Source organism: Mus musculus, chromosome 1, assembly GCF_000001635.26.
Source record: "Mus musculus strain C57BL/6J chromosome 1, GRCm38.p6 C57BL/6J".
Lineage (NCBI taxonomy): Eukaryota > Metazoa > Chordata > Mammalia > Rodentia > Muridae > Mus > Mus musculus.
This window is the reverse complement of record NC_000067.6, coordinates 20,968,268-20,992,150: the sequence shown is the minus strand read 5'-3', so window position 1 is coordinate 20,992,150 and position 23,883 is coordinate 20,968,268. Positions and strand designations below refer to the sequence as shown.

Genomic DNA, 23,883 nt, shown 5'->3' with positions numbered 1-23,883 from the left:
TTCATATTCCAAAGGTGAAAGCCCGGATACAGGAGCCAGAGGCCGGACCGCACTTGTCTAGCACACACTAGGCCTGGGACAGCACCAGATAGGGCAGGCAGGATAAAGCATGACAACTTTAGATTGAAATAGGTTTTTTTTTTTTTAAAGTACTTAAGACTTCAAGCAGCTAGAAATGAGGGGAGGAAACAAAACATGGTTTCTTCCTGAGATAGCCTGGAGCTGCAAAGGAACCCCTTGAACAAGCTAGGAAGATGTATCTTAACTCCTTGCAAAAGGCAAAAGCGGGGGGCGGGGGGTAGGGGCTTGGCAGCTTTGAGAAGACCTGGGCATTCTGGGTCTTGCATGACTTCATCTTCCCTACTGCATGTTTTGAGGGGCAGGAAAGAATCTAGCATGGCTCTCTTCAATCAAAGAGTGGCCCTGGCTGTCTAGAAAGTGCTAGTCACTAAAAGGAACTCTTTTCTAAAATATGTACATTATAGTCCAGTAAATTAATTTATAGGTAGGCAGGTCTTATGAAAATAGGTACTATACTATACCTACCACATTACTACTTATTCCTTTTTGTTGTTGTTGTTAACTTTAGTTTTAGTGGAATTGGGAATTGAATTTAGAGTCTTGTATATACTAAGAAAGAACTCTACCTACCATTAAACCAGACCTCAAGCTCCCAGTTTTTATCCGACTGATGGGCTTAGAATTCCACTCTGAAACCCATGCAGTTTGCCTCCATACAATATCGAGGGACTGGATGGGTAGGTAGAGAGGCCCCTGACTAGTCAGCAGTAACAGGACTACTGTGAGCTTTATTTTTCAACATCTCAAACGTGTCTAGAAAAGTCTATCAGTCCTTCTGTTCTTCAGCTTTCTACATCTGTATTAAGCTTTTCCAAAGAATCAGAAAGGTAATCATGTATGCTGTGATGTGGTATGATTGAGCGTGTGTGCTTGTGCAGGCAGAGTCTGGAAGCTGGAAAGGAGCTGAGGGTTGTAAGCTCAGGATACAGGAAGTTTGCATCTGAAGGCTGGTGGAGGCCATATCGGTAGTTTAAAGGCAACTGGGCGGGAGGACTCTCTTACTCAGGTGTATGACAGTTTATGCTTATATTCAGGCCTTTCAAATTACTGCCTAGAGTCTCCTTACTTTAAAGCCTGTTTTACTTGCTTACTAGTTCAACAATTAACCTCATTCCAAGCACCCTCCCAGACATCAGTATACTCTCTGATGAGTTCTGAAACCCCTTGGCCCCTTAAGTATACGATTAACCATCATGGTACCCCTTCCACTCCAAATAAGGCACCAGTCTTCAATTCTTTGAATATTAATTTAGACTTGAGTAATAGTGAAATAGAAGAGTGGGAAAAGAAATACCACTTCCGGAGTTATTGAAAGGCTTGGGTGGTAGATTTCTCAATGTCGGCTCAGTGTCAAAAATGTTGTCGCATTCTCTCGTTCAGGTCAGTTCGAGAAAGCTCGAACAAAGTTATAGTAGTTAATCCTGCCTTCTCCGTGGGTGCACAGCCTGATCAACTGCAAGGGGACAAAATAAAAAGAAAGAAAGAGGATAGGTGAGCCAGCTTCCTTCAGCTTAACGGCGGCGTGCACAGAGTGCACTTACACTGACGCAGAGAGAGCCCCAGCTTTTGCCAACCCAAACAAAGTTCAGCCTTTATATCCTCAGCTGACTCCAAAGTAATCCTGTGACCCTGGAAGGTAGGTCCGACATTAAGGCCCATGTTACACATAGCGAGACCACAGTGGTGAGATCCATATTTATAAGGGCATCGTCATTATCACAGCCTTAGCATCCTGTCTATGTTTAAAAAGACCAAGTAAAACCCTGCGTCCTAATCTTAATCAAAACCACTTCCTAAAGAAACCTTAATTTCCAAACATTCCATCTTGCTTGAAGTTCTTCAAAAAGGTCAAGAAAGCCTCTATGTTCTTAATCAATGAGCCCGTCTTGATATTAAGCTAGAGTCCTGGCCAGGGTGAGGGAAAGGTTTTCTGACTTCCACGGGGGTCCCTTATGATTTGTAATAAAAGAGATGACACTGTTATGTAGCAATCATGAGACGTCTAAGAGGAGAAGGTCTATGTCTTCTCCCCATCTAAAGCTCCCATGTTATTCCTAGAGACACTACTGCCTTGGGCAGTGGGCCTGTCGGCTTTGGCTTCCATGATAGTCCCTGCTGATGAGTTAGCTTTGTAAAACCTCAAAGCCTGCAAGCATCCAGTACAGTTCACTTATTTTGACAGCTGTTGCCCTAGGAACAGATCTTCACTGCCTCCCATCCCTTACATGCTAGTCCCATCCCTTACATGCTAGTCTAACAACTTCTCTGCCATCTGTCCCCACCCCCATCTTAAGAGACTCCCGCTGCAACAATAAGAAAAGGAAGTCGATCCTGTGACGTGGGAAATCCCATCATCAGAATGGACCAGGAGATCTGATTCTTTTAACTCTGTAGGAAGGAATGAGCAGTCCTCAGCCTGTGCAATCAGGCCAAACCACAATCCACACTGACCACAATCCACACTGACCTCCTTAATCAACGAGTCATCGACCGGGACATTAAGAGTTTCACAGATTTTAAAGAACGTCTCTCTGTCCACATATCCCGATTCATCCTTGTCATACATTTGAAATGTTTCACGGAGGTTTTCTTTGCATGAATTGTATTTCAGGTGCATATGGATTTGGTCTATCAGTGCATCCAAGTCCTGCACCTTGGATTCCTCTGTACCCTGCACCATGGGTTCTCCTGTAGCTTGCTTGCTGTTGAGAAAAAAGGAAATGATGGGATATATATTCAATATCAACCTCAGCGATCAAAGCGTTTATTTGGTGAAATCTGGGAAGCTCCTAAAAAACAAAACAAAACAAATAAATAAAAAACCAGTTGTAACACGGAGCCTAGAAGCAGCTCCTGGTGGCTGATCTCCCCATCTTAAGGACCGTGTTTGGGCTGTCTCCCTTCCCAGGTCTCATACCCGACCATTCCCCATCTCCCTTCACAGGTCTCATACTCGACCATTCCCCATTTGCTGTTTGTGGGGGCCACGTTTCTCTCTTTCAACTGTTGCAGACTAGCATTGCCTCATCCAAATCTAAGTGCCCGAGTCCTTAGAAGAGATGCCTGTAGCTATGCCAACAGGAGAGCTCTCACAGATTGAACGTCCCCTGCTCAGTTTTGGTGAGTGTGTAAAAGACCGTCTATGGGAGTTTACAGACTTTCTTTCTCTAGGGGACAGGCAGGAGTTTAGGCTTCGCCATTACTGAGAAATTAGTAACAGAGTATTAGAAAGAGGGATGTCTGTCCCTTCACAACATGGCCACTGGAAGTAGAAGCTCAATTTGTATTTCCTCTGAGCAATAAGCTTGTTAGAAAACCAAAGTGTGTTGGTGCCTAAGTGTGTTCAGAGTGCTAGCTTTTGTGTAAAATGTACAGAAGTATAAAAATATAGACATTTGGATTTTCTTCTCTGTGTAAAGAAACTCCAGGAAACTACACTTAGAAAATAAAAGGACATGATGTGGGGGCAGGGCTGTGGTGATCTGGTTCAGCAGTGAGAGCACTTGTTATCGCAGAGGACCTGGGTTTTGTTCTGATCACCCACACAATCTGTAACTCCACTTCCAGGGGATCCAATGCCTTCTTCTGGCCTCTGAGGACACCAGGTACCCACATGACGCATATACATATACTCAGCAAAACACACAAATAAATATTTAAAAATATAAAAAAATGTGGGGATGGAGAAACTGCAGCAATTAAAATTGCACACTCCTCTTGACATCGACACGAATTTAGTGCCCATGTCCTGTAGCTCAGCAACTCACAGCCACCTGGAACCGCAGCCCAAAGGAATCCGGCGCCCTTTCCTGACCTCTGTGGGCCCTGCACTCAAATGGGCAAACCTTCTCATGGACACATACACAAAAATAGTCACACATGATACACACAATAGAAGCGCCTGGCTGGAGAATACGACTATTGATGTTTCATACAACATTCTGTGATATCTGGAATGCTCCTGGTAGATTGCAAAAGCCAGCAAACAGCATCCAAAGAATATTTGATTTTTATATGTCTATTAAACAACAAAATATTAGAAGCTGTCATTTCTGGTTTGTGAGACTTCCCCACATAGTTGTGTTCACTTCGACTTGTATAACCTAAGCTTTATTCCCTCTGCTTTGTTGTCCTTGTCATTCTTAACTTTTTAAGACATAGTCTCATGATGTAGCCCAGGCTAGCTCTTATCTCCCAGTCCTCCTAGCAAAGCTTTTAAGTTCTGATATTACAAGCATGTACCACCATGCCTGGTTTACTCCTGTAAATTTCAAACAGATACTACTTTTATAGCAAAGTAAAAACAGACTCTTATTATCTGAGTTGTATACACTAAAATGTAAGTGAATAGGCAGGGGCTATTTAGTGATACGAGGTATTTGAACCTCCATCTTTCCCATGCTTTCAGGAGATGGGGTCCCCAGCCTGTCACATATCTTAATATATATGATCAAAGTTATTATACGTATCAGATGGATCATTTGGGGGTTTCCCTGAGGAATCCAGGTACCCACGTCCCTTCAAATAGCAGAGGAAATACCCATCCCATGTGGAGGAAATGCGGGTGGCTAGGATAGGAATGAGTAGTACTGCTTAACTCATGCCAAGGCCCATCCCTGCATGGAGACCTGTGTGGGTGCAGGGGTTCCATGGGGCCAGGTGCCGCTTCTCTAAAGTGCCTTTGTTGCTTTGTTGTCTTTGTCATTCTGCCTACTTATTCTTCTTCATACAATTAATTTAAATTGCTTCAAAAAGTCATGAGCTTTTGTTTGTTGGTTGGTTTTGGATTTCAGGGGGAGATGTGGTTAAGGCCAGAACTCTTTTCAATATTTGATTTTTCTAGCATTTGGAGTGATGTAGCCCAGGCAATGAGATTGAAAAAAACAAAGAACAAACAAACAAACAAACAAAAAACACCAAAAAACCAAACCAAACCAAAACAAAAAAACTTGGCAGGTAGGGGATTCTGGGAAAGTTTTTTTTAATTTTAATTAATTATTATAGTTATTGTTTGCTCGTTTGGCTGTTTTTTGTTTTGTTTTGGCACAAGACATAATATAGTGAGGTTGATTTTGAACTCCCTATATAGCTGAGGCTGACTTTGAACTCCCATCTCCAGCTGGGAACAGCCATCTGCCTCTAGCTGCTGTGATACATGGAAAACATAAACCCATCTGGGCTAAGTCAGTGAGAACTTGTTTCTGGTGTTACCGATGTGGGTACCAAGTGCATGCAAATACAGCTCTTAATGACAGCCTGTTTTAAATCAAGAGCAGGTGGTGAGAACAAAAACATGAGAAACCAGAAGCAAGAGGTATTGTAGCACCAAACAACAGAACGCAACAGCTTGTTGGACATGGTACAAGATATAAGAGGTCAAAGGTGTCTACAAGGTTTCCATAGAGAAGAGAAAGGGTGGGGCTAGCCCGCATTGATAGCCCCCTCTCTACCAGACACTGCGCTGAGGATTCAGATATCATCCCAACGCATTACCTCAACCTTAGAAGACCAGAAGCAAAAATAAAGACAGGACGCACGAGCAGATGTGCTGGGAGAGGAAGTGACAATGGCTTTTCAGTTGTAACCAGCATTTCAAAAGACACCGTAAACAGACAAAAAGAATGCAGGCATCAGTTAGGAGAGTGGTTAGGACAGAGAGCGCTCACATTGCAATACCTAGAGAGCTTATAAAAGGACAAACCCGGGATCTTGACAAACAGCAACGATGTAAATCAGAAGATGTACCTGACAGGCTCTCAGACGGGGAGCAGGAGATTCTGACACTCCAGATTAGAGCAGAAGTTTCCAGAGAAGGGCAATAAAGAGTACTTACTACTGCATGTTCACCAAACAAGCTAACCAGGGAGGGGAGGACTGGGAACTGGACTGGGCAAAGCTAGCTGAAGATTGTTCTTTATTCAGAAAGATCTCCTATCCCTTTCCCTTTGTCTGTGGCTGCTTTCATGCTGGAAGGGTGGGGTTGGGTATTTCCAAGAGATGCTGTGACTGAATCACTCAGCATCCAAATCTCTACCAACAGAAAGCTGCTGGTTTCTGCTCTGGATCATCCAGATCCCAGCCCCCTGTCATCTCGGGTATTTGTATAAGCTAGCATTAATGTAAGGTCTAATGCAGGGTGCAAGCTCAAATACCTGCTCAACTAATGAGCGAGACTATTTTTTTCTTAAAAGTTTAAGTACTTATTACTACTTGTTTTGTTGTTGTTGCTTTTGATTGTTTGGTTCATCGGTTTTTGGATTTCGAGACAGAGTTTCTCTGTGTAGCCCTGACTGTTTTGGAACTTGCTCTGTAGAGCAGGCTGGCCTCAAACTCAGAGATTCACCTGCCTCTGCCTCCAGAGCACTGGGACTAAAGGTGTGCGCCGCATTGCCTGGCTGAGACTGCTATATTTGAAAACCGTCAATGGCCTTCAAGAAAGCAATTCATGAAGAATGTTTTGATTCTTAAGCAGCCAGGGATGCAAAGTAGAAGCCTGGCATTTAGAGAAGGTGACAAGAGAAGGTGACAAAGAACTTTCGATGGGTGAGCTGAGGAAGTGCCCACTAGACCACTTTATCTCACATTTGAATTTTCTTTTCTTTATTTTTGGCTTACCTATTTAATGCATATGGGCATTTTGCCTGCATCAATATATGTGTAGCACATGTGTGTCTGGCACCCATGGAGGTCAGAAGAGAACATCAGTACTTCTGGAACTGGAGTTAAGGATAATTTCGAGCCACATTGTGTGTGTGTGTGTGTGTGTGTGTGTGTGTGTGTGTGTGTGTGTGTGTGTGCGCGCACACGCATACTCACACACATGGGGGTGGGCGGAGCAGTGTTCTTAGGATTATTAGTTGAATGAAGGATGTGTGCACATCCTAGTGTAGACTTTGCTATACATAGAAAGGTAAAGAGCCAAAGCTGGATGGGCTTGAAGACACGGGAGTACAGGACACAAGATGAATTTCGTCTGCAAGTGTTTCCTCTCACAGAGAACTGGGAGAGGTGAGAAGGAACAAACCGAGATAGCAACAGTCCTCTTAGTCCAGACCCTGCCTGGCCCCTGACTTTTATTGGTAGAGAGGTCACAGAGCACTGATTGCATCTTTTCCTCATTGCCAAATGTAAGATTTTGCTGGTAGGGTAGCGGTGCTTAAGCAAATAGCTCCCAGGCTCTGCTGGTGTTAGCACAGACACACACACACACACACACACACACACACACACACACACACACACACACGGCAGAATAGAAGGGGACCCTTTTGAGAACTAGTTGAATTGAATGTAATGGCCATGAATACCAAGTGGGCCCTTAGCACTCACGGCCGAACTACTTCTTCAGTTCTCATGAACCAAAATGGAAAGATGGGGAAGTTGGGGGGAGGGGCAAACTCTCACCCTCCTCCCCACCCAGTACCTGGACTAAGCTTTTCACTGAATGGCATCAAGTCACCTGTAAAGGATTAAAGTCCCATTGTTTTTTAAAAAAGAAATATCTCACAAGCAAATGCTGAACAGGTTTATAATCAGGACGTGTGCTTGGCTCTGTGGGAAGTATGATACAGTAAGGATTCCTTTGGTCTTTCTGGACCTGTGGTTTTAGTCAGCACTCCTTCCTTTGTTTGAACACTTATAATGCTCCTGTGAAGCCACTTTGTAACCTCATTTAATAAAGAAGGGATCTGCTTATTTATTTATTCATCTATCTATTTTTGTAATACTGAGATTACACACCAGATGGTGCACATGCCAGGCGAGTTCCCTTGCCCTGAGCTACATCTTCAGTCTCATCTTACTTTGTTCTTGAGACAAGTTTTCCCTAAGTTCTTCAGGAATGCCTTGAAGCTGTCAATAGATAGGACCACAGGCCTGTGCCCTAAAGTCGGGCAAGGAGAGTTCTTTAGAGAAAATAACTATACCCAAGTATTTTTTATTTAATCTTTCAAATTCTCTGAGTAATGTGTTTTTTGGTAGCCATCGAAACCATATGCATACACTATAGTGAATATACTTAAATATGATTCTCCCCCAGGGAGCCTGAGCCCACTCTAGGGTACGTCTAACAGTCCCTTTTTCAAACCTCTCTCTTCTCTCTCCCCATCTTTTCTCCTCCCTTCTCTTCTGCCTTCTCTCTGATTCCTTCTCCATTCCCCTTCTGCCCTCCCTCCCTCTTTCCTCCCTCACTCTCCTCCCTTCCTCTCTCTTCTCCCCTCTCAATTTCTTCCTACCCATTTCCATTCTCTCTTCCCTTCCCTCCCTCCTTCTGTTCCTCCTATGCCTTTGCGTAAATCTATATTAAAGTCTCTATTTTCATAAAACAACCTCAACTTTGCTTCATACTGACTCACCTAGAAATTCTTTCCACCATTGTGAGGCTCAGGTTGCCCCTGAACTACACACACACACACACACACACACACACACACACACACACACACACACACACATTTAGCATCTCTAGAATTAAGATGCATTTAAAAATTGATGGTGAATATGCATTATAATTGGTCATTTTTTTCCTATTGCAGTAGTAAATAAAATAATACTGGAGATATATAGATATAGAAATAGATATATAAACATTTTATAAGTTCCAGTGCTTAATGTACTCCACACTAACACAACAATCAGAAGGACTTGCCAACCACTTCTGTCTGCCCATCTATGCCTATTCCCACAAGTTCTGACTTCCTGCCACCAAAATCAATGTTTCAAAGAATAATTCCTGGACCCCAGGGTGTTTGGCAGACCCTAGTATGGTTCTATAAGGTGAAAAATGACAACACTGCCAATGTTTACCTTCCACTCCTCTTTCCCACAAGGGTACAAGAATCTTCCCAAATATTACACAATAAATGATGCTTTTCCAGGCTGAATTTAAAAGCATGAAAATTCAGTTGTCTCCTCTAAAGAAAGCCATATACTAAAGATATTCTCAAGGCTGAAGAGATGGCTCAGAGTTTAAGAGCACTGACTGCTCTTCCAGAGATCCTGAGTTCAATTCCCAGCAACCCCATGGTTGCTCACAACCATTTGAAATTGGATCTGATGTCTTCTTCTAGTGGGTCTGAAGAGAGCTACAGTGTTACTCATATACATAAATGAAATAAATAAATATTTTTAAAAAGATATTCTCAACAGAAGTAAAATATAATTCTTCCAAATAATTGTTTTGAGGAAACAGACACATTGCTTTCTCCACGATTGCTCCCTTTTTGTGACTCAGTTCGTAGTGTGGTTAACTAGCATGTGTGAGGCCCTGAGTCTGATCCCTAGAACTCTATGAAACCAGGAGTGCTCGTGTACGTGCCTGTGGTCCCAGCATTTGGGAGGTAGAGGCATAATTCTGGGCAGCTTCAGCTACTTATTTCAAGGCTAGTTGAGAATACCTGCAACCTTGTGCCCCCCCCAAAGTTATCTTTGTTAGTGTATTTAAAAAGAAACATTTTTACATTTTCAGATAGAATTTCCAATATGTTAAATATGAATACATAAAAAAAAATCTTTCGTGTCCCTGGTTTGAATGAAAATTGTCCCTGTGATGGCTATTCTTGGTTGTCAACTTCATTTCATCTGAAATTAACTAAAAGCGAAGCTGCTGGGTGCACCTGTGAGGGATTTTTTTAAAAACATTAAATTTACTTAAATCCTATTTGAAGCGGAATGACCATGTTTAATCTTGATTTTGAGGTGGGGAGATGTGCCTTTAATCTGGGCCAGGCCCTCTGATGTAAGTCATTGTAAAGGACATGGAAAAAGGAAGCTGGCCCTCTTTGTCTACTTGACCTCACTGTCACTGGCAAGTCCATTCCTTCACATTATCGTATACATATATTCATACATTCTATGAGCTCTGTTCCTCTAGAGAACTGTGACTAATACAGTTCCCCATAGGCTCATGTATTTGATTACTTGGTCCACGGCTGGTTGCACTGTTGCGGGAGGTTGTGAACCTTCGTGAGGTGCTAGCCTTGGAACCTTTGCGCGGTGCTAGCCTTGCTGGAGGAGGAACATCACTGTGGGTGGAGATTGAGTGTTTATAGTTTTGCCTCACTTCCTGCTCATTATCTTTGCTTGGTGCTTACATTTGACAATGTGTCTCCTGCCTCCATGCCTACTTGCCTACTGCTTCCTGCTTCCTGTTTCCTTCAGTGCTTCCCTCACCTCCTCAATAGACTCTCACCCCCTCTGGAACCACAAGCCTAAATAAGGCCTTCTATAAATTGCTTAGTTATAGAATCTTCCCACAGCAACGGAGAAATAACTGATACAGGACTGTGGTAGTTTTGTAAATTGTGAATGGTCGGAGACTACCATGCGTTAGGACCACTGTGCTAGATAAACAGTGCTTCTAACAGCACTAGCTTCTCTCCATTTATTTGCTAAATTCATCCTCTCTCACACACTTCAGCAATTCTGCCCACCTCCCACACATCCTCTGTTCCCTCCCCGACTTAATCTTAACATACCACAGCACCTTTTCTGTTGTTTGAGACAGGGTTTTGACTGTGATGGCCTCAAATCTACCGTAGCTCTGCCTTGGCCTCCGGAGAGATGGGGTCAAAGGCAGGCAGCTTTTGTATTTTTGCATTTTTTTTCTCGTATTGTTTTTCAATCTTAAGCTGAGCACAGACTCTGATGAAGCTCCTCATTGAAGCCCTTGCTTCCCTGCTCGATGCCAGCTCATCCTTGATTCTATTTTATCTCCTAAATATAAAATATATCCCAAACCCAAATCTCTACCACATTACCCTAACAAACTCCTTTACCCACGTACTCAGTTGGTGGAAGTCCTTCCTGCTGCTCAGACCCCATCTTAGAATCCTCTTGAAGTCGCCTGATTCTCTCACATCCCCCGTGTGGCTTCTCTTTCATCACATTGCCTCAGCCAATGAGATAACTTCCTCACGTCTCCTGCCTTCATGCTCAGGAGACATCTCCCACAGTATCGATATATATATATATATATTAGTGTATATGAGTGATCTTCATGCCAGAAGAGGGCATCAGATCACAGCATAGATAGCTGTGAGCCATCATGTGATTGCTGGGAATTGAACTCAGGACCTCTGGAAGAGCAAGCAGCCAGGTCTCTTAACCACTAAGCCATCTCTCCAGCTCCTTATTTACTTATTTTATTCTTTAATATATTACATCCTGACCACACTTTCCCCTCCAGCCCCTGTTTCTAATCTCCCTCCTGATCTCTCATTCTCTCCCTTCCCCCCTCCCCCCACGCCCTTTCAATGTCATGTAGCTCAGGCTGGCCTCAGACTCCCCATGTAGCTGAACCTCCTGCCTGTACCTCCCTAGGGCTAGGATTAGGGATGCACCACCACATGTGGCTCTGACTGGATTATCAATGCAGCAGTCAGGGGCCTCTTCAAAGCATATGTCAAACCCTGCTGTTCCTTTACTCAGAAATTCTCTGCTTCATTCAGAGAAAAGTTAGTACCTTTGCAAAAACACAGGGTATCTTACACCATCTAGCTCCTTGTTGATTTAATTTTTTTTTTATTTCAGCAAGCACCCCTCTTCTTCCCACTCTCACCCCAGCCACTCCCACTTGTCTTGCCAGTGCCTTGCATATGCTCAGCTGAGCATGCTAACTGGCAGGCCTCTGTGCTCACCCTGAAAATCTCTACACATGGACCCAGAGATCTCCCTTCCCTTCAAGGGTTTGCTCCAGTTGCCCTCACGGCGTCGCCCCTCCCTCCCAAGTACAAACCACTGCCAACCTCCATAAAGGCTTTCCTCCTACATTTTCTTTAGTTTTGGAGGGTGTTTATCACGGATTATACTGTATGACAAACTCATATTACTCTCTATCAACTCCTGTTTAGGTCAGTCCAGAAAGATAGCAATTTCTTATCTATTTTGTTTACTGATAAGGCCAGTGGTCAAGGGATCTGAAGTAGATCTGACAGGCATCCATTCATAACTGTTTGCTACAGGGATGAAGACTGGAAGACGTCTAACATCGTAGTTCTTGTGTTGAGCCCAAAGCATCTTCCATGTCTGCCCAACAGCTTCTACCAGCAGAAGGAAATTTGAAATTCTAAACCGTGATTACATATTTATTTCGACAAGAATTACTTTCTAGGGGGTCTGTAGAGATAGCTTAGTGGGTCAGAATGCTTGCTGCGTATGCATGTGGGTCTGAGGAGCCCAGGTCCCAGCACCTACATAAAAACAAAGCAAAACAAAAAACCTGGGTGTGGCTGCACCATCAACTCTAGTGCTGTGGGGAGCAGAGACAGGAAGATCATTGGCTTCTTGGGCACCTTCCAGACTTAGTGGGATGTTGTACCTCAAAGAAAGAAGGCAGAGAGTGACAGAACAGGATACTTAAGGGTCTCCTCAGGCCTCTGCACACGGATGAAGGAGCATGCACACCTGTGCACACGTGTGCATTTATACCACATACACATACAATCACACAGAGAGGAATTGCTTTCTAGATGCCTTGCATGTGTCAAGTCTTGACCTTAGGCCGTCAGACAGACCTTTCCAGTTCTGGTGCGGGAAGCTCCGGCTTCTGGATCCGGTTCTGAATTGAGGCCAGGGCTTCTGGTGAATACTGGGAAGCGTTGCTCTCCATGTATTTTAAAACATACTCATCTGTATCGAGGATGACGAACCGATGGCCGAACACTGAGGAGAGAGGAGCATCACACTCAATTCAGCTTTGTTTCTCTCATGCAAGCAGGAGCAAAATGATGCCAACCCTGCAGAGATAAGCCCACAGGTTAGCGTCTGTGATCCAGACTAGTGGACTGCTTTGTTTTGGTTTTTGGAAACAAGGTCTCTCCACAAAGCCCTGGCTGTCCTAGAACTCACTGTGTAGACCAGGTTGGCCTTGAATGCAGAAACCCACCTGCCTCCTATGTTCTTAGATGACAGGCGTGTTTCATGTAGGTGAAATTTGAGCAGCTGTATACATTAATATGCAGTGGTTTCCTCGGGTTCTATCTAATGATTGAAGCTGATATAAACAACAATGTAGTATCAACAAGTGCAACGGCTTATAGTTTAGTTGATAAGCAAGGAGATTAAGAAATGGTAGCATGAAAACAGTCATATTACTATCATCTTAGTCAGAACACAGTCAACTACCTCTTATAAGGCTTAAGAATGCAGTGTGTCACAGCTACAAAGAATCCATTTTCCAGGGCAAGAGGAAACTCTGAGCTATGTTTAGGCTTACCCTCAATCACGGCACCGATGAAGAAGTCACTTGGTGAGTAGTAGATGGGGTTGTCAACTGGAGAGAATGATTTAACAACTTTAGTCCTGCCCAGGAATTTGCCCCCGATGATCCCAGAATTTCGAACAGGTGGCTCAAAGATACTGATCATATCCGTGGCAAGAAAATAAGAGAAGACAAACCGACGGTCTTTGTCTTCTGGGATAGGGGATTCCTAGGAAGATGAAGGAAAGAGAATATCAAAGTTTATGATCTTTCTAGGACGCCAAATGAAACCAAGCTGGATTCATATAAACATTCCATGTATTGAGGGTCCAGGCTGGGACAGACAGGCTTCATCTCAGGAAGGCCTCGAAAGGGAAGCCATCCGCACTGAACTCCAGGTGATTGCTGCCTTGCAGGAGTGTAGACCCAATGTTAGTAGATCTTCTAGTTTTAGAGAAGAACAACTCGTGGGGGTTTCTATTTAAGAACCCTTGGTGGCTTAAGAGTCCAAAGTCAGAAAGGGAGGAAGTGCTTTGGCAATTTACAAAAGGATGCATCTCCATCCCTGAAAGGATGCAGCAGAGAATCACAAGAGCAAAACACTGGGAAGAAAGCAGGCTGAGCATAGCTCCAGCCGGAGGGAGAAAACTCACCCAAAAGGTGAGCCCAGCAACCTGACAAACTCACAGCCTTCAAAAGGCTCAAACACAGCATAGAGGACTCCCCACCTCAGAGTGCAGAGGCTGGACACAATTTTGAGACTCCGTGGTGGTTCATGCCTTTAGGTCCAGCACTCTGGAGACAGAGACAGGTGGATCTCTACTGAGTTCCAAGCCAACCTGGTCTACAGGGCTAGTTCCAGGGCAACAAAAAGAAACTTGTCTTGAAACCAAACCAAAATAACAAAAAAGATAGTAGTTGAGCTATCTGCAGCCTGAGAACAGACACAAGCACGGGCATGGGTCAGCTTGCCACAGGCCCAGTAGGAGAGACTGCTCCAATGAGCAGTTGTAGAGAGCCAGGGGGTGGATGTTGACAAACCGAAGAAGTGAAGGTGGTAAGTGGCTCAACTGAGGCAAAAAAGGTGTACAGGAAAAATAGCTCTACCCCCACAGGTCTCATCAACTGTGAAAGTCTTTGTAGCCTTGAGTCTCAGGTCAGGCAATGCATCAACATCCAGGGACACCTATCTGCTGTGAGGGTCACTGTTGGAGAGTTCCAGAGCTCTGACATTCCAGGGAACTGTACATACATCCAAAGCTGGATCCCTTCCACAGAGTGACTGTATTCATTTTCTGTTGCTGTGATCAAACACCATAAACAAGGCAGCTTATAGAAGAGTTTGTTTGGGGCCCATGGGTCTACAGCATTAGAGTCCATGCTGATGGTGCAGAAGGAGATGGAGCAGATGGGGCAGCAGCTGCTGAGGGCTCACATCTCTACCCACAAGCAGAAAGAAAAGAACTGGGAATGGCCAGTTGCTTTTGAAAGCCAAAGTCCCATCCCTACCCTGCTGTGACACATTTTCTGCCATCAAGACCGAACTTCCTAAGCCACCTGCAAAGGTGCCAACAATAAAAAACCAAGTATTATAATGCTCATTATGTAGTGGACACATCTTGTTCTAACCACCACAGTGGTCAACACTTAGTGATCTGGGAAGCATGGGACAGGTCTTCTGCCAAGTACAGGGCTCAGCACTCTGCAGTGGGTACATTCTCTACTCCTAAGGTACTTAGAATCCACCTACAGCTACAGTATTAACTACCCTGGGCTTATACTTGATCCTTTCTCCCTTATACTGCTCTGCCTAGAAACTCCCGAACAAAGTTGAGCATAAAGTGTGCTGGCAGTCTTGCCTCCTTGTTCCTGATACCAGACAGTAGTTTCTCAACGTTTCACTGTTCTGTGTGCTGTTTATTGTGGGTTTTATAGGTGTATTTTATAAGATTAAGACAATTCCTTTACTCTCCGTTTCTCAAGAGATTTGTTTTAAAATGTGATGGATTGATTTCTTAACAAGTGTTTTGCAAATCTTTTTTCAGTTTCATCCTCAAAATATATTTCAAAACTTAAAATTTTGGGGGAGAGAGGAATTGTTTTTATTCTCTGTTGAAATCTTCAATCTTGCTTTTTAGCTCCTTATATTTGATGAACACATCCTTCATCCTTTTAAGCTTGATTTTGATTTTGAACTTACATTTCTTTCTTTAAAAAAAAAAAGATTTACTTATTGTTATATCTAAGTACATTGTAGCTGTCTTCAGACATACCAGAAGAGGGTGTCAGATCTCATTACAGATGGTTGTGACCCACCATGTGGTTGCTGGGATTTGAACTCAGGATCTTCGGAAGAGCAGTCAATGCTCTTAACCACTGAGCCACCTCACCAGCCCCTGAACTTACATTTCTTTCTAAGCCTCACACTTTAAAATAGTTTTGCTATTTATCAAAGGGAGAGTGTAGAGAGCTAGACTATGGGAAGCTCAGGAGTTAAGAGCACTAGCTGTTCTTCCAGAAGACCTGGGTTTAATTTCCAGTACGCATATAATGACTTACAACCCGTGGTGGTTTCAGTATGCTTGACTCTGGCCTGTGGTGGGAAGTAGCAGTATAAGAGGTATGGCCTTGTTGGAGGAAGTGTGTCACTGTGAGGATGGGCTTTGAGGACTTTTGCTTAAGCTCCGCCCAGGGAAGAAGGGAGAGTCTACTGTTGACTGCCTTGGAATCAAGACGCAGAACTTTTTCATTCTCCAGCACCATGTCTGCCTAGACACTGCTTCCTGCCATGATGAGAATGGACTGAACTTCTGAACCTGTAAGCCAGCCCTCAATCAAATATTTGCCTTTATAAGAGTTGCTTTGGTCATGGTGTCTCTTCACATTAATGGAAACCCTAAGACATAACATCTACAACCAGCTGTTACTCCACTTGTAGGACCTGACACCTATCTTCTGGCCTCATGGCACAGGACACACACATGGTATATTGTGTGTATGGGGAGGGAGGTGTTCCTACAGGTCTCTGGACAGCAGGAAAATGGTCCACAAAGAGGCAACAATAAAACTCTGCTCAGCCCAACTCAGATACCAGTACTGGGTCAAAACGTCAAGAGCCTGATGCCAATTCATTTATTTTAGCCATATTTAAGCACACTACAATTTTGGAAGAAAGTTTTCTGATAAGAATTAACTCAGTCCCATGCGTACAACAAAGCTTCACATATGTTTACATTGAAGTCCTTTTCAAAGTACATATGGCTTTGACCATAAGGTTGGTTCTGTTGACTTAGACGCAATTCTCAAGATAAGGTCTAGGGAGAAGGATAGGTAAATATAATAGTCTGTGAGCATCAGGATTTGGCTTGGCTCTAAGATAACAGAGAAGTCACTTAGTAAAGTAAAAAGATGAGTTTTATGGCTTAGAGGTAGTGCTCTAGGTTTTAGGGGGAAAGAGTCTGGAAGAGGCAAAACCTAAATGCTGGGAGATACGAGTGGAGCCTGAATCAATAGGTTGTAAACTACATTCCCAACATCCCTAGAGGAAGACAGGTCAAGCAGCTTCTTGCTCTCTACAGTGCATGAACACACATGCAGGCAAAGCATTCATACACATAAAGTAATTTTTAAATTTTTCAAAAGGCAGTATCTGTTAAACTAGTATAATTCAACTTTTTATACTTAACACAGTGTATCCAGTGTAGTTATCACATCAAGTTCTAAAAATCAGTAAGACAGTTTCTACTGTTCAGGAAATAGACTCTGGACAGGTCTGTCGACACACAAATGACTATGTTATACACATCTGCAGTTGCTTAACAGAGGCACTCACCAGGGCCGCCAGGTAGCGGAGCACCTTATTGTCATTCATCAGCATTTTAACGACATCTTTTCTGGGAGCTTTAGGAATGAGAGCAAAACAATTCTGAGCAGAGTCTTCAATTAGTCCATAGCCATTATAAGGAGGCAACTCCTGGAGAGAAAACAAGAAGAGGAGCTCCTGGTGTTCACATTCCACTAGAGGTCACTTGTGAGTGTCTTCTTAAAGGTCAACCAGCTCAGAAACACTCAAAAGCAACTTCTGAGGACTGTAAGTTTATGGCCAACCTGGGCCGTGTAATTGGAGCTTGTCTCAAAAACAAATGAATAAACATCTTAGTCTCAGCAAGTCACAAGACACATTAAGGAGCTAGGAAATTGGCACATTTAGAGGAAAAGAAAAATAAGCAGATGTTATCCCTGAAGAAGATCCAAGGGAGGTGTGCTTGACAATGGCTTTAAAACAACCGTCTTAAAAATGGTCCAAGAGGGCCTGCCCACAGAGTGATTCATCGACTTGAAACCACTTGCCACAGAAGCCTCTCGACCTGAATTTGAACCCTGGAATCTACAGTGGAAAGAAAGAACCAACTCCCAAAAATTCTCCCCTGACCTCCACACACAGAGACCACAGCAACATTAAAAACATAGAAAAGAAAGAAAGCACGCCCATGGAGAATTCTATATGTAGCAAAGCTGTCCTTCAGAAATGAGGGACAAACAGAGGTATTTCTAAATGAACCAAAGCTGGGGGAGTTTGTGACCTCTGAACATGCCTGGCAAGCAGTATGCAAAGTGAAAGGACATTAGAGCATCCTCTAACCATTCTATTACACTGAACACACAGAGGTTAATTGAGAGACATTGCTAAGTCATCTAAAGTAAATAGTATTATAATGTTGGGTTGTAATGCCATATTTTTCTCTTCTGTGTAGTTTAAGAGAGCTAGAGATATAGCTAGGTAGCAGAAGACTTGTCTATCATGTGCAACATCCCAGGTTTGATGGCCAGCAATAAAAACAAGACAAAAAGGAAAAAATACTTTCCAGATGTGGGAGACTGATTGACTTAAAAGCAGTGGGGAAACCACTTGAATCTACAGAAAGTCCTCTGAGTTAATGCCATGGAAGTAGGTAAGATAGTATGTTATCTGGATTTGTACATGATTTAAAGCTTGAAAAAAGTCAGTCGGTGGTGGTACACACCTTTAATCCCAGTATTCAGGAGGCAGAGGCAGGCAGATCTCTGTGAATTCCAGGCCAGCCTGGTCTAGAGATTAACCAGGACACCCAAGGCTACACAGAGAAACCTTGCTTCTAAAAGAAAATAGGAAAAAAATTAAAACATCTTAACACTAACGTGAGCTTGGCTATAAACGTAACTATTATAGCTGCCTGGTGACTATCAGAAGGAAGTTCTCTGGTCATCCTGCTTGATACCTTCCCACTCCTACAAAGGAAAGCAGTGCCCACAACTGATACGGTATCCATTCTGACAGCTGTTGCTTAGCCTTTAGAAGCAGCGGTTATATTCAGAACTGTAGATACTCGGTCACTTGAGAAACGCTATGGGCATTTTCCACATTAATATGCATACACTTACTTTATTTTCTACAGGCCTTACAAGTTTCTACTAGTATGGATAGATAAGTTTTGTCAACCTCATTCTTCATTCTGCATAAAACACGTATTCTTTTACAGCCCTCAAAGCATATTTTGTAGACCAAAGATAAACAATATTCTAAGGAATTAAAATGACAACAAACAGCACCTCAGAAAGGTTATTCTAACTGGCTTTCTTGTGAACAGTATAAGAAAATTGCATTTTTATGAGACAAACACTAGGTACTGAAAATCTTTAAAATTGTGCAGATTATAAAACCTCATTATTAATGCTATGTTTCTTTGGTTATCGCTAGACCATGGCTACTTTCATAGAGTGATGGGCTCTGTATTTCTTCTTTTTAAGTTTCTATCATACAGAAGTCATCCATCTTTATGGAGTTCTTCAGTGTCTACATCTTATTCTTACCATATTTGGGACTTCTATCCCGTTACCTGTTTTACTGGAGGTGGCTCCTTCTTGGTCACATCAACTGGTGGTAAGTCAGGCATTCCAAACTTGTCTTTGTAGAACTGTCGTGTGAATGGGTCACAGTCGTAGATGAAGAAGGTCCTCCCCAGGATGGTGAGCGGCTTCCCCACAATGAAGTCCTTGGCAGTGTACCACTCCAGCACCTCTTGGTCTGAGATTTCCAGCACACACTTCGGGAAATTCTCTAATAGGAGACAGGGTTGGAAGGGTGAAAGAATAAACAGGAAAAGAAAGCTTGACATGAGAGCTGAGTACTCTTTTTTTTTTAATTTATAATCCTATATTCTAGCAGACATATTCAATCTTTTTTTAATTAGATATTGTCTTTATTTACATTTCAAATGTTATCCCCTTTCCTAGTTTCCTCTCCTAAAATCCCCTATCCCCTCCCGCCTCCCCCTTCCCCCTACTCCCCAACCCACCCACTCCTGCTTCCTGGTCCAGGCATTCCCCTATACTGGGGCATAGAACCTTCACAAGACCAATGTCCTCTCCTCTCATTGATGACCAACTAGGCCATCCTCTGCTACATATACAGCTAGAGACATGAGTCCCACCATATGTTTTCTTTGATTGGTGGTTTAGTCCCAGGGAGCTCTGTGGGTACTGGTCAGTTCATATTGTTGTTCCTCCTATGGGGCTGAAAACCCCTTCAGCTCTTAGGTCCTTTCTCTAGCTCCTTCACTGGGGACCCTGTGGAGAGCTGAGTACTTTAAGGGCTGGCTCTGGTTAAGGATTGAGTACCTATTGATGGTCATCAGGCTGTGTTTTTCCAATCTTTGAGAGAATACACAAATAATATGCCAGATATTTTTCATAAAATCCCTCTTCTACACCTCTTCTATTATCACAAACTTCAAAGATCCACAGAATTAATACCTAGTCATATGAGGCATATAAGAGAATTGGTTCCAGCTTGCCACCCAATCTTCTACCCAACAATTATTAGGAATTATCTGCACACAAAGTGCACTGCTAGCTACCGAGTTTACACAAGTAATTGTGCAAAACCAACTCCGATCTTTGTGGAGAAAATACTCTGTTGAGATAGACACTAGATAATAATAGCATGGGTAATGGGTCGCTGTCCACCTAACGATCACCACTGCTATGAATGAGCATGGCTTAGTTGTACACATGAGGCAGGGACATAGACAATTAATGAGATGATTACAATAATCCACTCATGTGGATTATCTTCACCTTCAAATACTGAATGAGTCTTGCATTTGGGAACTAAGTCTGATTCTTTTTTTTTTTTTCAGTGCTTTTTGAGAACTAATGGTTGACTTATTTCAGATCAGCACACGGTCTCTGTGGACATCGCCAAATTGTATGTAGTAGCCGGGTGTGATGGCACATACCTTTAATCCCAGCACTTGGCATAATCCCAGAAAAGGCAGGTGGGTCTCTGTAAATTTGAGGCCAGCCTGGTCTACAAATCGAGTTACAGAACAGCAAGGGCTGTTACACTGAGGAATCCTATCTTGAACACACATCCCTCTCACAAATTGCAGAGATTAATGGGATGTTTTGATAGGTATACATATATATATTGGGTAGTGACTAAATCAGGTGATTAATATGTTAATGTTTTATTTCTCTATGGTAAAAATAGTCAAGATCTTTTGGTTTTCATATTTTGTTTTGTTTTCTTTTGTTTTCTCTTGTCCTGTTTGAGACAGAGCCCTATCTATTATGTAGCACTGCATTTCCTTGAGTTTGTAGCCTCAGTCTCCTGTGGGCTAGCTCAGGCGTGGCCTGGTGTGGCTGTCCTAGCTTTTTGAAATATACAGTATACAGTTGTCTATAGTTATGTTGCTGTGTAGTAGCATTAGCCAATTTCTTCCTGTCTCTCCTCTCTACTTGTCTGTGTGTGTGTGTGTGTGTGTGTGTTGTGTAGGTATACATATTTACATGAAGGCTTGTAGGTGCACATTCATATGTGTGTGCACTAACTACACTGGAGTCAACATTGGGGCCGAGGACCAACATCAGGCACCTATCTAGATTACTCTTACTGAACCTGGAGATCACTAATTAACTAGGCTGCCTAACCAATGAGCTCTTGGAAATCTGCCTGTTTCTTGCTACCACCACCGTCCAGCCCTGGGGATACACATAGGGTAAGCTGTTGCACCCACAAGGTTTTTCTGTGGCTCCTTGAGATCCAAAGTTTGATTCTAAGGTTTACACCTTGCAGACTGAGCCATCTCCCCAGCCCCTCCCTCTCCATCACTCTTCCCACCTTCTGATAATCACCACTTAATGGCCAACTTTCATGAGTTCAATGTTCTTATTTTCTTTCTGTTTTAAGACAAGGTTTCACTAGGAAGCCCAGGCTGTCCTTGAATTGGTGATTCTCCTGCCTCAGCCTCCCAAGTGCTGTGGTTACAGGTATGAGCCGCCGAGCCCCAGCAAGATCAATGTCATACTCTATGCACAAGTCAGTGAGATCATATAATAATTTTCTTTCTGTGCTTGGTTTACGTCACCCAATAAATGATCTCCAGCATTCTGCCCACGTTGGCACCTATGACAGGTTTCATTCTTTTTATGGAGAACTGGTATCTCATTGTGTAGGAACCACAGTTTTCTTTGTGCATTGGTCGATGGACACTTGACTGTTTCTATTTCTTAGATACTATGAGTTGTTTTGCATTAAACATACATGCACAGATATGTCTTAAACATACCAATATCACTTTCTTTGAATACACACACACACACACACACACACACACACACACACAGAGAGAGAGAGAGACACACAGGGATGATGGATGGTCTGGCTTTAATTTTTTGAGGAATCACCATTCTGTTTTCCATAATGTTTGTATTAATTTTCATTCTCACCAGCACCTTGTAGTCAGAACTACAGATGTCCCTGTGCTGCTATTATGGGTGCTGGGAATAGAACCCAAGTCCTCTGAAAGAGCAACTAGTTCTCTTAGCTGCTGAAACATCTCTCCAGCCCCCAATGAAGCACTCTTGTTATAGTTTTGAGCTCAGATTATCTGATGATTACTAATTTTGAACACTCATTCCTGTAACTGTTAGCCACGTATCTTTTTTAAATGCATCTATCTTTTTGGCCCTGTATGTTTTTTGGTTTTGGTTTTGGTTTGGTTTTGTTTTTATCACTATTCATCCGGATTTAGTTTTGTTTCTTAACAGAGCCACTTGCTGTTTGTCTGTCTGTCCACTTGTTTGGTTTTGCTATTGAGAATTTACCCTTTAGCACTGCAGGTATTTTGGATACTAGTCCCTTACAGAAGTATAGTTTGCAATGTTTTTTCCATTCTACATGTTGTCTCTAAACCCTTTCTTTGTTTCCTTTGTGGAAACCTTTTAACTTCATAAAGCCCATTTGCACATTTTTTTTTTTTGGTTTCCTAGGCTTTCCTGATCTTGAGAAATAACAACAACAACAACAACAACAACAACAACAACAACAGCAGCAGCAGCAACAACAACAACAACAACAACAGCAACAGCAACAACAAAAACCAAACCTGCCCTTTTCAGTTTCTTAAGTCATTTCCCCCTCTTTGTTTAGTGTCTGGCATTTACATAATTAATCTCTTTTGACTTTATTGTTGTAATTGGCAAAAGAGAGTAACCATTCCCATCTCAGATAAAGATGCCTAGCTTCACCTCATTCAGTATAATGCCAGGTTATTTCATTGAAGTACAACATTCCTTCTAAATATAATTTGTTTAGTGGTTTTATTAAGCAAGGATGTTGAATCTTATACAATGTGTTTTCTGTGACTCCTGAGATGGTCATGTGGTTTTAATGAAGAATTTGGAGCTTGTTATTGGTCTGTTCATCTTTAAAGATTTTCTTATGCTGATTGTATCTTGAAAGAGTTGTATTGCCTGTTAAGTCTGTCCATCTCTTCTAGATATCTAAATTTGTCATCTATGTGTTCATAATGATCTCTAGTGAGCTTTTTAAAGTATTTATTCTCTTTCTGATTATGTGTATATATGTGTGCTGGGACCAGAGGTATTGGGTCTTGGAACTGGGGTTACAGCAATTGTGAGTCACCCTGTGTAGGCACTGAAAACCCAACTCAGGTCCTCTGCAAGATCAGTATTCACTCAACTACTAAGTCATCTCTCCAGCCTGTAGCAAGTTTTTATAATGCTGTGCTATCTACAGTAATGTCTCCCTTCTCACTAATGATTCTGAGTATCTATTGTAATGTCCCCTTCCTTCCTATTGATGATTCTGAGTCTTCTCTTTTTCCTTAGTTCAAGACAGCCAATTTTGCTCATTTTTCTTGGAGAACAAACTATTTTAATGATTCTTTGTATTTTTTCTTTTTATCTGTTTTATTTGTTTTTGCTCTGATTCATTCTCTTCTCTCTCTCTCTCTCTCTCTCTCTCTCTCTCTCTCTCTCTCTCTCAGAAAAAAACATAAAAAACGAATTGTTTTGTTCCTTGTTTGCTACCTCTCTGGTATACATCAATTGCTTATTGAGATCAGCATGAACCAGAGAGCATGCAAAAATGGCTGTCCATCTCCCCAACTCTCTGCTCAGTGTAAAGATAAGTTTAGATACTTCTGACACAGGTCCCAGCTTTCTAAATGAATGTTCACCATGGATACAAAGAATGGATTTTACTTTATGCAAATATTACATTATCACATTTTACTTTCTGTTCTTATGCAGCCTAAGGA

General features: G+C 42.5%; 1 protein-coding gene across 2 annotated transcripts in view; it reads right to left on the bottom strand.

Moving 5' to 3' along the window:
- Nucleotides 1-1,309: 1,309 nt before the first annotated feature.
- The window catches only part of Efhc1 (EF-hand domain (C-terminal) containing 1), a 39,289-nt gene continuing 16,715 nt past the window's right edge, over nucleotides 1,310-23,883 (bottom strand). Inside the window, exons 6-11 of one of the 2 annotated variants that reach the window (XR_003946579.1) lie at nucleotides 19,156-19,376; nucleotides 17,112-17,252; nucleotides 13,295-13,508; nucleotides 12,594-12,815; nucleotides 2,549-2,783; nucleotides 1,310-1,534 (exon numbers count right to left, since the gene is read on the bottom strand). Coding sequence is in view for 1 of the 2 variants with exons in the window: in NM_027974.1 (NP_082250.1) it covers nucleotides 1,463-1,534; nucleotides 2,549-2,783; nucleotides 12,594-12,741; nucleotides 13,295-13,508; nucleotides 17,112-17,252; nucleotides 19,156-19,376 (1,031 nt within the window). In the remaining variant the exon portion in view is untranslated. The remainder of the gene's footprint in view (nucleotides 1,535-2,548; nucleotides 2,784-12,593; nucleotides 12,816-13,294; nucleotides 13,509-17,111; nucleotides 17,253-19,155; nucleotides 19,377-23,883) is intronic. The other variant, NM_027974.1, reaches the window with a different exon arrangement.